The sequence below is a fragment of the Xiphophorus maculatus genome, chromosome 14 (assembly GCF_002775205.1).
Source record: "Xiphophorus maculatus strain JP 163 A chromosome 14, X_maculatus-5.0-male, whole genome shotgun sequence".
NCBI classification, from domain to species: Eukaryota; Metazoa; Chordata; class Actinopteri; order Cyprinodontiformes; family Poeciliidae; genus Xiphophorus; species Xiphophorus maculatus.
In genome coordinates, this window is record NC_036456.1 from 6,663,755 (window position 1) to 6,678,030 (window position 14,276).

At 40.3% G+C, this 14,276-nt stretch overlaps 1 protein-coding gene across 1 annotated transcript; it reads right to left on the reverse strand.

Moving 5' to 3' along the window:
• Positions 1-12: 12 nt before the first annotated feature.
• lpcat4 (lysophosphatidylcholine acyltransferase 4) lies at positions 13-13,261 on the reverse strand. The gene is made up of 13 exons (XM_023346360.1): positions 12,798-13,261; positions 11,582-11,945; positions 9,282-9,394; positions 7,794-7,854; positions 7,527-7,585; positions 5,926-5,960; positions 3,860-3,914; positions 3,555-3,637; positions 2,473-2,598; positions 2,216-2,372; positions 1,291-1,383; positions 739-874; positions 13-634 (listed from the first exon to the last, which is right to left on the reverse strand). The coding sequence occupies exons 1-13, from the start codon at positions 12,885-12,887 to the stop codon at positions 447-449; spliced, it is 1,560 nt and encodes a 519-aa protein (XP_023202128.1). The 5' UTR covers positions 12,888-13,261; the 3' UTR covers positions 13-446.
• Between the last annotated feature and the right edge of the window lie 1,015 nt (positions 13,262-14,276).

A 14,276-nucleotide genomic window follows, 5' to 3' on the forward strand; every position in this document is an offset into this window, starting at 1 on the left:
CCCCCCAAAAAGCATGCTTAAAACACATCACTTTATTCCTGAAATAAACAAGCACTTACAAAAAAAAAACAAGCTTTAAGAATCACTTGCAATACATTTACAGTGTCGAGTTATTTTGGCGCACACACCACTGTCCCTCACAGAAATCACCTTTTTTTTTAATATAAATTATTTTTGGCTTTCAGCGGTAAAATGAACCTCCAATGACACAAGTATTTATTGAAAGATATATATATATAAAAAAAAGAAACAAACACCAGTAAACATACAGAGCCACTGCGGAGGAAAGCTCCGCCTTCTCTTTGGGCGTTTCCACATTTGTGCAATTGATGCTCGACTTAAAAATATCATAAAACATATAAAAATAGAACTCTTTGGGTTTGCTTGGTTCCGACGTGATTCGGGGGGTGAAAACCGTGAGATGAGAACCACCAGTCACTAAACGCTCATTCAAACTTCTTGTTGTGTTGTAGAAACCCGTTGGCGCCGTGCGTCACGCCGTTGTTATTCACAGCCTTCCCATTGGCTGCTGCAGCAGCGGGCGGCGGCTGTGGCCCCGCCTCCTCGCCCTGCAGGTAGTCGTTCACCACTTTCTGATAGGTCGGATGGGTCGTCAGCACTCGCAGCAGGCTTTCTGTCAAACATTTAGACACTTTGGTTTTAGTCCAAAATAAAGCGTCGTGTTTGATCGACAAAGAAAAAAACAAACAAACAAAAAAAAACATTGTGAATGCTCACCTTCGGTTAGCATCCCCTGACCGGAGGCCTCGGCATACAGAGGACCAGTGTTGTGCTGTGGAATGCCAAGCAGCGCCCCCATGAGGTCTGAGAGCTCCTCTGCACTTAGGCTGCCTTTTGACTCCTGGTCAAACAGCTGCAAGGTAGGAGGACAAAGGAGTCTGCAGTCAAATTTAAGACTTTTTTAATTACACCTTCAGTAATGTTTAACTCCAATCAAGACTTAAACAACAAGAATAACTGAGAACTTCCTGAGATTACTTCTGGTTGTGGCTCTTGGCTGCAGTTTTGTGCTTTTCACACTGCACATGGTTCTCTACAGCCGTAACTGCCATAGTGCCAAGCTCAGTTTTTATGTATTTGTTTATTTTTTCCCCACAATATACACCTAGCCTTGTATGGGTTACGGACATTTTAAGGCCTTAATTTTAGGTCTATGAATTTCAGACTTTTTAAGGGTTCGGGACATCCCGATTAAAACGTACATTTCTAAAAATGTGTCGCGCTCAAATTTAAGACCCATAACTTCTGTGAAACAAGCAAGACACTTACTGTAAAAGCAGCGTGAAGCAGGGCCTTGAAGTTTGTGAAGACGCTAAGGGCCGAGACGCTGAAGTAAAGCTGTCTGAGGTCCACCGTTTCATCCTGATGATGAACACAAAGAAAGAGGTTACACATGTGACCAAATATTTCATCTGAAACTTTATTTTTTAAAGATTTCCTTTTTTTTTTTTTTTTACTGAAATTAAAATCATATTCACAGATTATTGCATAAAATACTCTGAAAACAGAGCAAATTACTTACTTTGTCACACTTTTAGGGGCCATGATTGTTTTTTATGGTTGTTTAAAGGAAAGGCTAAAAGCTTCATTAAGACAAGTTTCAAAACTTTTTGAGGCTTTTGGGTAGGGTTGAAACGATTAATCGGATTAATCATGACGAATCGATTATTGAAATAATCGTCAACTAATTTAAAAATCAATAAATTGTTACAGACACACACACACGCACGCACAAAAGGCCATTTCTTAAAAAAACAACAACATTCAGAGCAGTGATTAAGTCAAAGCTGTACAAAAAAAGATACATTTTGCATTCAAGATAGAAACACTCTTGTCTATGTGTTTCACCCAAAACTCAAATTCACAAAAGTAATGCTACATTATTGCATTTAAGGCAATCAAATGTTCTCATTTAAAAAGGAAGTGATTTGTTTATTTACATTTTTAAAGTATTTCTAATAGCGTATAAAAAGTTAAATGAAAAATCTGTAGAATGTGCCAATTCTTTGGATCAGATCAATCAATTAATCATCAGAATAATTGATTAATCTTAATAATTGTTAACTGAAGCCCTACTTATGATGTAGAAGGTGGCCTGTAACATCCAACATCACAATATTTAAAACACAGAGAATGTGGAACAAAAGAAACATTTTTCTTTTTGTTTCATTCAGACCCGAAGAACTGACTTCACCTTTGAGTACAAGCCACAGATGGAGACAGCCGTTTGTTTATCCTTCAGGGAGAAAATAGAGGTGAGCTCGTCTGCACTGGCCTTTGACCCCTGAGCTCCAGACCGACACCTGTCAATCATTTTGGCCAGAGCCGCTTTGATTTCACGAGCCTCCAGTCTGAGAGACAGAAAGATGCGAAAAGGAAGACAATGGTTAGTTTAAATAACAATAAACAGCTTTGGTTTAGAGATTTAAAAATCAAGAGAAGAGATCTTACCCATTTTTACGCAGAAGAGACAACGTTACCCTGCCAGGCGGTTCCAGCGGTAGAGACAGGCCACCCAGTTTGCTCACAGGGACCCTGCCCTCCATCACATGGTCCGTGGCTGGGACTCCTAAAGCCCTGTGCAGCAGTAAAGGACCGTTAGGAAACGGATCAGGTCGTGGACGTTTTAGTCAGAAACTAAAGCGTATCTTTACTGCTAATCAAAACAATTTAAAGCTTAAATACGGCTCAGCTGCTACATCTGGTGGCAGAAATCTGCAAGTGTTTCTCAAAGCCGAGTGATATAATAAAAACAGTTTTTCCTGTTCGAAAACGTCGCTGCTGTGTTATTAATACGGTCGATTGTGCCTGGAGTCTGGCTAAATGGTCCAAAAATCAAAATCCCTTCATGTGTTTTCTGTGTCTAGTCCTGTCTGTCTCGATAACAAATTTTGCAGGATGATAAATTGTCCCAGGAATAATTGCGATAAGCGATAATATCGTGGTTTCGATACCATTTTCAAGTCATATATTGATAACGGCATAATAATACTAGTTCACCTTCGCAAAGACAGAGAAACTTTAATTTTGTGAAGAACTTTTAACACTGGAACTGGAAGATATTTTAAATACCCCAAATTAGAGATTCACAATATATCGGCACCAACGTCAGTATCGGCAGATTTTGGTCATTTTCTAACATATCGGTATCGACTGAGTCAATATGAACAACCGATATTTATTTCCATCTTGATGCCGCTCGTTTCTCGTTGGGGTTTTTTTCCCCTAAAGGTGTCAAAACAGTTTAAGCATTTAAACAATATAGGTAAATATTGGTTATTGGCCAATATTTGGATATCAATATAGGCCCAAATTTTCATATATCGGTGAAATAAAGTCTAAAATAAAACACGACAACCAAAAACAATAAATAAAACCTACTTACAACCAAAACCATAAATACAACGGATTAAGACTTCTCTGTAAACAAAATTGGCCTTCAAAAGATATTTTGAAATGATCAAACTCATTTTAATATATCATGCGATTCATTGATTGGTTGCTTATTGCGGCAGGCGTGGTCGTCTCCTTACTTGGCCATGAGTCTCTGAACATTGTCAGCGTACAGGCTGGGGTCCTTCTTCTCCTCCTCAGACGGGTTGTAAACAGGCAGGTACTGCAGGACAACAAAAGAAATCGTTTACTCTCAGTTTCAGTTTGTTTTTAAAACCTTTTCTTGAGAGGTTAAAAGAAAAAGAAAAGTGGCCGATATGGGTAAATACAGCTTCATATCTGCTGCACCTCTTAGAGCAGCCGACAGAGAACACACCCTGAGTACACATATTTATGACTTTATTGTGAGGAAACAGGGTGGGGAGGGGGGTCATATGGTTCTTACCTCAACAGTCATGTTTGTGTAAAACTGTGAAGCAGTGTGCCACAGTGCCTCGGTCCTAAAAAATAAAGACAAAACGATGAAACGACGCAGTTGTGAGAATGCATAGTGTGCTAATTATGACAGGAAACTCAAGAAGAAAACTTGAGAGCCAGTCTAAATCAGACACCAGCTTCTTTTTCCGGTTATAAACCTGCTTAAATACTCGGGGTTGAACCAGTGAGACTGAATTATCAAAGATAAAAATCAGTGTTGTTGCAAAGCAAGGCATTATTTTAAACAAGCTATGGAAGATTAAGAAAATAATTAAAATAAGTACTGCCAGATTGAATGTGCTTAATTCATCAAAACGTAATCCGTAGTATTGAAAACATGAAGCCTAATGCAACTTCTTTAAATGTACCTGTCACATCTAGGAAAATGTAAAAATTTCCAACAAGATGTCAAAATATTTTTTTCCTCAGTTTCTTCCAGACTTGAATACACTTGTACACAAAGCAACCAAAACAATTTTTCCTCATTTCTGCCTCTCAGTCTGATCAGTTTCTAAAGGAGCATTTTAATAGAACAACGACCTTCAGGTATTAGCAGAACTTTTCTTTGTTATTGTTGGTTTCAACTGAGGTTCTCCAAAAAGTGAGAACCGAGTTGGTCCAAAAGGCTGAAGCAAATAGCTAGTCTGGGAGCAGCCAAGGCAACAGCAGCGAGCTGCAGTTTCAAAGTCCAATACAGTCTTAATAATGTCCTCGCATTTTATGCAAATGCTACTTTAAGGCCTTTATACAGTGGATGCAAACTTACATAGAAGCTGAATTGGACGCTGTGAGTCACAAATTATCCGTGTCAAATGCAAACTGATACTATAATATTTAAAACGTTGATAGCAAGCCAAGCAAAGCCGCACTCAACACTGCATTGTTTGCTTTGGCTCTGCGTTCAGGAAAGAGGCAAAGCAACAGAATGCAGCCGAGATGGATTTATCTGAAGCTGCAGGTCACATTTGAACCGACACCCATTTCACAGTGAGACGAAGAAGATGGCTTTTATACTTTGGGCAATTCCAACACTCATACCAGGTAAAGGGGTGACAAAACAAAACAAGAAAGTATTTAATACACAAACCTAACACAAAACAATAAATTTTTACTTTAGGATTTTATTGTATGGTCCCTCTGCCTGAACGAATGTTTAACTAAATGTCGCAATGTAACTGAAATAAAGAACTGAAACAAAAAGCCTTTGTTCTGTAAATAAATACAATATCAATAATTATTTATTAGGTATGGAACCCCTGGTCTCCATCACACTTCCGACAGGCAACACTTTTTAGGCCAGTTTTCATATGGGAAGCTTAATGGTGGCCCACCACCTCCAGCCTGTATTTCCTGGAAGTTGTCACCTGTTTTACTGCAGACAAAATTCAATTTAAATTTGATTGGTGTTTAAAGGTTTAGCAAGTAGCATTTGAGGAAACTAATGAGACCCTTTGAGACTACACATGGCAGACCACTTTGGTCTCGATCCCCCAAAAAATTAGCCGTTAGCTTTCAGGTCCAGCTAATATGGATTCATACTAAAATACGATGTTACGCTAAACTAGGCTATTAGCTATGGACCACCTTTTGACCAATGTGAAATCACCTGGAACTGCTTTCAATCTTTATCCCCGTTGACAAATGTCATACAAATACGTCTATTAATGTTCATATTGATGACCTTTGTTGCCATCAGGTGGTCAGGGTGTGAATAACATCAGATTGTGGCTTTACGCTGTATTTTACGTGCTTTGATAAATGGGAATAGAATAATCTACAATACAATTGATCAAAACAGTACTACCAACTATAGTCTTACTTAACTAAAGCGATACAAAGCATAACCTCCGACTTAGCTGATTAAATGATCTAACATTATGAATGTTTGTGGCTAATTAGACCAATCTAGTGCACTTTTATACCAACACACTTGCATTTCTACCTCCTTTTAGTCAAATCCCATACAAGCTTAATTCACTGCAATGCAACACAAGCCTGAGAAGACACAAAAATAAGCTAGCTTAAGGAACTCACCATGACGCCCCTTTATATGTCCATCGAACGGTGTCCTGAGGAAGAGCCATAAAAACACAGATCAAACAGTGTAAGCTGGACAAAAATGGTTTTATCTCAGACCGGGGGGTTTTATATGCCTCCCATTTCCCCATGTTACACACAGTGATATTTGCAGTATGCAAACACTGAACTAAACAGTGTTTGCAGTCATCTTTAGAAACATGACTCCAAACAGTCAAAAATGCCAGCTGGAAGAGACGAGCTGGCAAACAGCACACAGCTTTTATTGTGCACATCTGCGAATGCAAGTTCACACATGTGTACATATGATGCAATACCAAAAACAACAAGAACAGTAAAAATAGAGCAGAGGCACACACTGTTGTTAAATGCAGTCAACTTCGCTGGCTGCTGTTCCCTTTCTACAGCTCTCTAAAATCATGGTTAGAGCCACCAGAAGCCAGCGACTGATCCGACTCATGGTTCAGCACTGGGTCATTTGCACGACATCTTGGTACGTCAACAACACTCAGCATTTTTTGGAACACAAACATTTGCATTCCTGTGGTTGAACCACTTCCTGTGGAGCTTTCACACCTGGATTAGGGATTAAAACTGGCAACATTTGTCACATTTTCAGCTGATCCAGTTAGCTTTCACACTTCAGTGGGTCAAACGATCCCAACACTTTGAAATCCTCTCTCTCTCCCCTCACCTGTGGTGGTGCTGTGCCAAGAGCTCCTTTAGGAAACAACACAAAAACCTCGGGAGAAGGTAAACGTGCGGCAAACTAATGGTATATGAGGGCCGGTTTATTCCAGTTTGATTATCATAGTTCAGACTTTACAAGGACTGCGACACAGACTGACCAGGCCAAACAATGCAATGGTGCCAACAATAAACGGCACCACAACACAGTCAACAGAAACGATGACCAGCCCGAGCACCCGCTTCCTCATACACAAAGTCAGCGCACAGTAACCTTCCCATTCATACTTGGTGACCGTCACGCCCACATCGACACACCCACCACCCAAGTGTCAAAGCTGCGTGCTCCTGTCACATCAATAATTACTTATTTTATTCATACGGTTCTTACAAAAGTCATGAGCGGAATTTCCTTGTTCGTGAAATGTTAACAAAAATGGAGTGGCGTCGGATTTTAGCGGCTGTAGGATTTCTGTTTGTTTTGGTGAAGTACCACAAGACATTTCTCTCAAAAAGACTCTTGTGTTTGTTTCAGTTGCATTTACCCAGAATGCCGTGCACTATAATACGTTTCCTCCTCTCGGAGTTGTCCAGCGTTCACATATGCATTCGAACCGCACCAGAGTTCAAGTCATCCAAACCGAGACCTAGGTTTCTAGGCAGACTGGAGTTTGCTTTTTTTGGTCTGCGTCAGAATTTGATTACGCATTCTCACCTCCTCAAATGAACCGGACTTCCTCGGCAAATAAACCAGAGTTTGATTAAAGCGGACTAAACAGGTCCGGTGTGAATGGAAAAGCTGGAAAGTGTTAGGAGACCTGCAATTGCATGCACTAAACAATGAAAATTAGGGATTCGAATATTTACATCCAACGGGGACGTAAACTCTTCTCCCCATTTATAGCACTCACCACTTTGTTTGGGTAGCGCAGAAGAACTGGTTGGACAGGGACTCCAGCGAGAAAAGCACCTGACATCAGGAGACAAAGGAAAAAATGTCTTAGAAAAGTACTAAGTCGTCAAGAAGCAAAACAAGAAAATGAAACCTCTCCGATCCTTGAGCAGTTCCTGCATGATTCGTGCAAACGGACTGGTTTTACTGAGCCAGACAGGACGGTCTTGCTCAGGATGACATCGCGTTTTCTGTTTGTGGCGCTGTTCTCACCGCAGACACCTACCAGGCTTGAACTTGATGAGCGCTCGGCCATTAGTCGTGGTTCCCTCTGGAAACATGAGCATCTAGAAAAGTTGCTTCATTTATGAATTCAGTCAAGTGATAGCATCTCAATAGCATTTCAAGAACTATCTAACATAATTCACCACCCATTTTGAGCCACAAAAAAAGCAAACGGTAGTTAAGAAGTGATGCCAAACATAAAAAATAATCCTATTTAACCAGCAGATTGCATAAAATAAATCTAGCACGGATTTTTCATATCACCATTTTTTTCATTGTTTTTTAAAAAAAAGTTTACATTTCATAATCTATGATAAATTTGCATCATATAGTTCCTACTGTTTAACGTCATTAATGCTTTGCCTCCTCAATCTGTTGCCATCAACGGTTGCTAAGCAAGGCTAGCAGACGTTTTTCCGGCACTTAAAAGAAAGTGACAGAAAAAAACAGAAAAATATTTTGTGCATTCACAAGTATTTCCATTTATGAAAAAAATACAAAGTGGACACTAAAGCCAGCCTTCATTCTTGATGAGGTCATAATAAGACTACTCAACAGAAAGACAAAAAAAACTAACACACATTCACACATTTATTTTAAAACTATAAATTTACCAGGTTTTAATTCTGTTCTCAAGTTTGCACATAAATTTGACATTTAAAAGACTAAAGTGTTACTGTATTATTCTGACTGACAATGTTTTTTCAACAGAGGAAGAAATACCTAGGACTGAAACGATTAATCGTGATTAATCGATTACTTATATCGTCAACTAATTCAGTAATTGGTTAATCATTAATTGGAGCATACGTACTTATAAGAGGCCATCTGATGAAAAAAAACACAGCAGCAGTAGTTAAGCCAAAATTGTACAAAATATATACATTTTTGCAATTAAACTTTAAAAAAAAAAAGAAGTATTATTGTTTGTTCTACGCAGAACTGAAGTGGCAGTTTAATTTCACTCGGTTCCAATTTTGTAAAAAACTCAAATTAAAATAAATAAATAATAATAAAAAAATCTTTCCCATTAATCACCTTTTTCTATCAAGTTATTTATTAATCAGTTAATCGAAATAATCAACAAATCAGCCCTACAATGTACTGACAGGTCAAACAGAAAATACTGAGCTTTTCACATTACTGAGAATATTTTCTAGCCTCCTTTGCTATATATTATCAAGCGCTCACTAGAGGAATGCTGCAAAAAAATTGTATTTCCTTATTTTAGAAAAGGAATTGAATTATTTGTTTATTTGCATCTTTTAGTGCATTTTTAATTTGATATAAAAAGGCTTGGATGAAAAATCTGAAGATTGGGCCAATTTTTTATCCGACTGATCAATTAATCATCAGAATAATCGAGAACTAACACAAGAGGTAGTTGCAGCCCCACAAATGACCAGTTCTGCTTGCGCATGAGCTGCACCGATAGCGTGACACTGAAGTGGACATGGCCTCTCCTACAGACGACCACCTGACCTCGTACCTGGGGCCAGTAGCCTTTAGAGGTCAGCCTCTCGTTGAGCTTAACCACGGCCTCCTTCCTCGACTCCGGGTCTTTCCTGCTCACGAGCACAGACTGGTTGAACTCCAGCAGAGCTGAAACACATATCCAAGAGTATTATTATCATTTTACACTGTATCAAATCAGAACAAAGAAAAAAAAAAAGCTTTAGGATTTTATCGCGTAGCTATTCCCGAAGGGAATGGGGCAGGAAGTGCAAGAGCACGCCACAGCAGATTAGACGTCGATAGAAGAAGCCACTTGTTTGCCTTTAAACTTCCTTGCATATTTCTGGCTTCTTTTTTACGGTGCGTCTCCAAATAGTTCTCTGGTTTGCGAGAGTTCAGTGGAAGGATTTCCAGTTATGTGCGTTCCAAGTGCGAACCGGGCGATCTGGAGTTTACAGGACATGAATCAACCCCTCGGTCCTGCCGCTCCGAGGCTGTCAAAGTCAGGTCTGACCTGTGTGAGTCGGCCATTTCATCCAGGTTCTCACATCAAACTAAACAGTGCTCTCATCCTGTCCCTCAGAGTCATCGTGAAACTGCAATTCCTGTCCGGTTGCATCATTTACTCGTGCAGTTATGTTCAACATGCTAAACGAAACTGCCCAGGAAAACAGATTGAACTACTGATTTAAAAGCGTGTACCTTCATGTATGCGTTCGTTTTTTCCTTCTCTGTAATGATGCGCGATGTCGAAGTGCCACCGAGCAGCAGTTTGAAAACGGAGAATTTCTTATTGTGAAAATGTGCGTTCCCCAACAGTTCACATGGAAATCAAAAGTCTGAAACATGACTATTTAAAAAAACAAAACAACAATGGTTTGATTTGAAGGGAATCACGCTCATTTAGCAGTTTAGGTTTTGAACAGCTCTGGCCCAGTTAACCTCTTTTGCAAATTTATACATAATTACCCCGATTATGTGCAATTAGGTTCAATTGTGTTGCAATTTCAGCATGTCTTACTTCCATTCTACACCATAAAATAAAACACTTTAAAAGCATTATGCATCTGTTTGGTGGTTTGTAGGCTATTCAAGTTTCTTTTTTTATGAATTTGAGATATGAATAAATATAAAACAGTTGGGGCGTGCTAACCCCCTGCGCCACCACAGCACGTTTGGAGGCCTTAGTCCTCGACGAGGACGTCGTGGGTTCGACTCCCGGTCCCGACGACCTTTGCCACATGTCTTCCCCCCTCTCCTCACCCTCCTTCCTGTCTGCCTACTGTCTAAAAAATATGAGCCACTAGCGCCGCAAAAACTCTTCGGAGAAAAAAATGGAAAAAAAAAAAAAAAACAGTTAAAATCTCATCATTTTTCTGAAAACTTTGAATTTCACCCCATTTCTTTTGGTTCAGATCGTCTTTTGAAACAATTAGACCTTTATGAATTGTGACCCCTAATCACACCGAGATAGCCTGCTTGAGAATATTGTTTGCTAGATGACTGTTTCAAACCTGCTTTGACAAATGATGAACTGACAAATGCGCCAACTCCGACGCGGTTCAACCTGCTGTATCTAGGCAACGGCTCTTTGTCGAGACGGAGCAAAGAGCCGCTTTCATCAACGGGACGAGCACATAAAAAGCCGTGACTTAAATTCTTAAATGATAAATTCTTAAGTCGACAGAAATACTTTAACATTAAAAAAAAAAGACAGCCAGATTAGCATTAAAACTACAATTTTCAGGAATTCATCTCAACAACGACCATGAGGTAGCTAATAGGAGTAAATGCACTGATAGTAATGCTTGCCTTTGACATGTTAAGCTGAATCTATAAACCCAATTTATGACTCCATTTATAAACAGTGAGCTCTCACCAGCTGGGTGTTATAAATCTTTCTCTCAAAGCCTGAGTGACTCCATTAGCTCTGCTACAGGTTAACATCCGAACGTCAGAAATGCTGGTCAGGATTTTAAAGATTGCTTGAAAACATTTTTTTTTTTTTTTTTACACGAAGGTGATTTCAGCATATTAGATTGAGACAAAGTAATTAAACCCCTTAACTACAACCCCCCAAAATACTGTGTTATCCAATGAGTCATTGTGGACACCGCTGTCCTCGTGACAGTTAATGCGTGAGAAAAAGATTTTCTGTCACACAAATATATTTTACAGTAGATTAAATAATTATTTGCTAGAAGACAGAATGACTCTGGCTGTAAATAATGAACCAGTTCTTCTTCACTGGGCTTTCAGAAAAAAAGACAAACCCTGCTTCAACGCTGCCAACCTCATGATTGTACCGGAGTCGTAAAAGTGCAGCCATTTTACCTCCTATGACGGGCAGCTTCGTGTTCTCGTACCGCGACACAACAGTTGCCAGCTGGGTCGGACACAGAACCAGCATGTCCAGGAAGCCGCTGTGGGGCGCCACCACCAGGACCGGCGCCTCCTTCAGGTCGGCCCTGCGACCTTTTACTTTGACCCACGGGAAGCCCAAGGAGACGAACACGGCTCTGCTCAGGAGCAAGATGATGGGGTGGAACAGCCAGCGGCGCCAGCCCGCGACCGGCCGGGCGCGCTCTTCTTCGGAAAGGCCGGCCAGTCTTAGCCGGGCGATGGGCCACATGATGAGGAAGAATAAGGCCGCCAGCGTGACGCGTACAGGGACCAGGACGCTGCCCAGGATGAGCCCCTATCGGCAAGGGAAAAAGAGGGTTCTAGTAGTCATAAAGTAAACATGTATTGTTGTGAAACTAGATAAGATAACAGGAATTCAGTTAGATTTTATGACTGATTTTGAAAACCTCTGCACACACCCTACCCAATATATATAAAAAATGTAGATAGTCCAGTAGAGTGCAACATGTCACGTTTCATTAACCATTCTTCCCACTATGCTGCCCTGCCCCAGCCATGTTTCTCTCACTGTTATGCAACTCTGTGGCATCAGTCACACCTGCCTATGATGAGGCGCTTTATGACTTGGCTATTGTTGGGTGTAAGAACTAGAAGAGGCACTTTGTTTCTATGTGAGATGCTGATGTAGGAGTCACAAGTCAGGCCAGAAGCTACAGAACGCCAAGATCTTTAAAAAGTGTTACTTAAAATAATTCATAATGCACTTTTTACAATGTTTCAGTAAGTAACAGAAACCCCATAAATAGCATGTTATTGCTGAGACAATGACATGAAACGTAGTCCTACAAAAATGCTGCACATTGTCTCATAAATGTGGCGCTTTGTCTAAAAATGCAACAAAAGGTATTTTAGAAATGTTTCAAAACCTGTATTCTTTTCCCCCCCAAATTGCTCCGTATGTTAAATGTAATGTTATTCATGAATCTATTTCATATTTTATTAGCAAAAAAAAATATTTCTCCCAAGTCTTGCAAATTAACTATTTTTATTGCTACCTACTTTTCAACAGAGCCTATCATTTTCAGGCGGCAGCTGAACGTCTCTTCCCTCTTGTGACCGAGGAGAAATAAAAAGCTACCCGCTAATTGTAAACTTTCTCATTTAAACATAACATCAGCAAACTCACCCTGATCCTCTGCGCTCTGGTCAGCTTCACCTCGAAGATAAAAGGATGTGGGTACTCCTGTGTTGCCGTGCAACAGTCGCCTTTCTCCATGACTACGACCCGCAGCCGACAAGCTCAACTAAAACGTCTTTTAAAAAAAAAAATTGAAGACAAGTTCTTCGACCTAAACGTCCTTTTTTTTAAAAAAAAAAAACTTTCGGGGAGGATCCCCTGTTTGGAAACAAGCACGAGTTTCCGTCTCGCGCCTTCCTTGGAGTTTTAAAAAGTTGACGCTAAAATTGACAGACACGCGCGTGGAGGAAAACCGTGACAGACCGCGAGACCAAAGACTCACACTGAGCTTAAAAACAAACGCCACCGCTTTCTGTCCGATATTCTACCCTTAGCGTGACCTGTCATTCTTTCTCTGCCCTTCCCATCTTTCTCTGCCCTTCCCATCTACGTCTTGCTTTCTGAACTTACCTGTCCCCCCCTCCCCCTCACACACACACACACACACACACACACACACACACACACACATTACGGTTTTGTTCGGGCGAGTCAGACCTGTCCCCGAAACTGAACGACGCTTCGAAAAATTGTTGTTGTATGTTAAAAAATAAGTTTCATTTACCTAGATTGCTGTTTACATCGTGTCATCCACAAGGGGGTGCTGTGCGCTGCTGCTGCTTCCCATGGATTTGATCTTCCATGTAAAAGGTCCAAGAGTTCTTCTGTCTTGGTATCATTTGACAGAATGTTAAATCAACTTTCAGGTGGTTCCAAGATTACGTATGCAGGGTAACAATTACGAAACTAGAGGCCGAAAATCATGTTTTTTGTTCTCTGATGCAATTCACATTCTTTCTACAATATTTAAATAGTGCCCTTTAGTTTCTAGCCCAAAGGTCGAGTTAGTTATTTCCATTATAAAAAGTGATTACAGCATTTGCTTGAAAGCTTTTTCAGAGTCAACGTGTTAATTAATGTAATTTCAAACACTAAAGGTCTATTTTTCTTTATGATTTACTTGGGAAAATTGGATAAAATTGTGATTTTACCATTAAAAAGGGCAGTCATGATCTTTTTAACCATATGGCTTACACAGGATATAACATTAATCACAATTAGTTGTCAGACCACAGCAAAAGTTTAGCTTTCTTGAAAGGAAATTGTGAAAAAGAGATTTCCTGTAGTTCATGACCAGGCAGCAGAGCTTTTGTCCACTCCTCCACACAGATCTTGTCCTGATCTTTCAGGTTTTGGGGCTGTCACAGACTCTCAGTCTGCCTCCCTCTGAGTTTCTATTGGGTTTAGGTCCTGGAGACTGGCTAGGCCACTCCAGGACCTTGAAATGGGGCCACTCCTTAGTTTGTATGCGTTTCAGGCCTTGTTTACGCTGGTAGACCTGGCCATGACCCACCTTCAGTGCTTCCTCAGAGCATTGAAGATGCAGAGGAGGAGGTTGCTTGCCAAAATCTCGCAATACCTGGGCCC

Bases quoted from the DNA above. Each gene is read 5' to 3' on its own strand.
- lpcat4 (XM_023346360.1), bottom strand. From the start codon at position 12,887: ATGGAGAAAGGCGACTGTTGCACGGCAACACAGGAGTACCCACATCCT. The intron at 2,599-3,554 runs GTAAGGAGACGA...ACTGCTGCACAG, and splicing joins GTTCAGAGACTCATGGCCAA to GGCTTTAGGAGTCCCAGCCA. The intron at 1,384-2,215 runs GTGAAGTCAGTT...GTTCATCATCAG, and splicing joins TCTGTGGCTTGTACTCAAAG to GATGAAACGGTGGACCTCAG.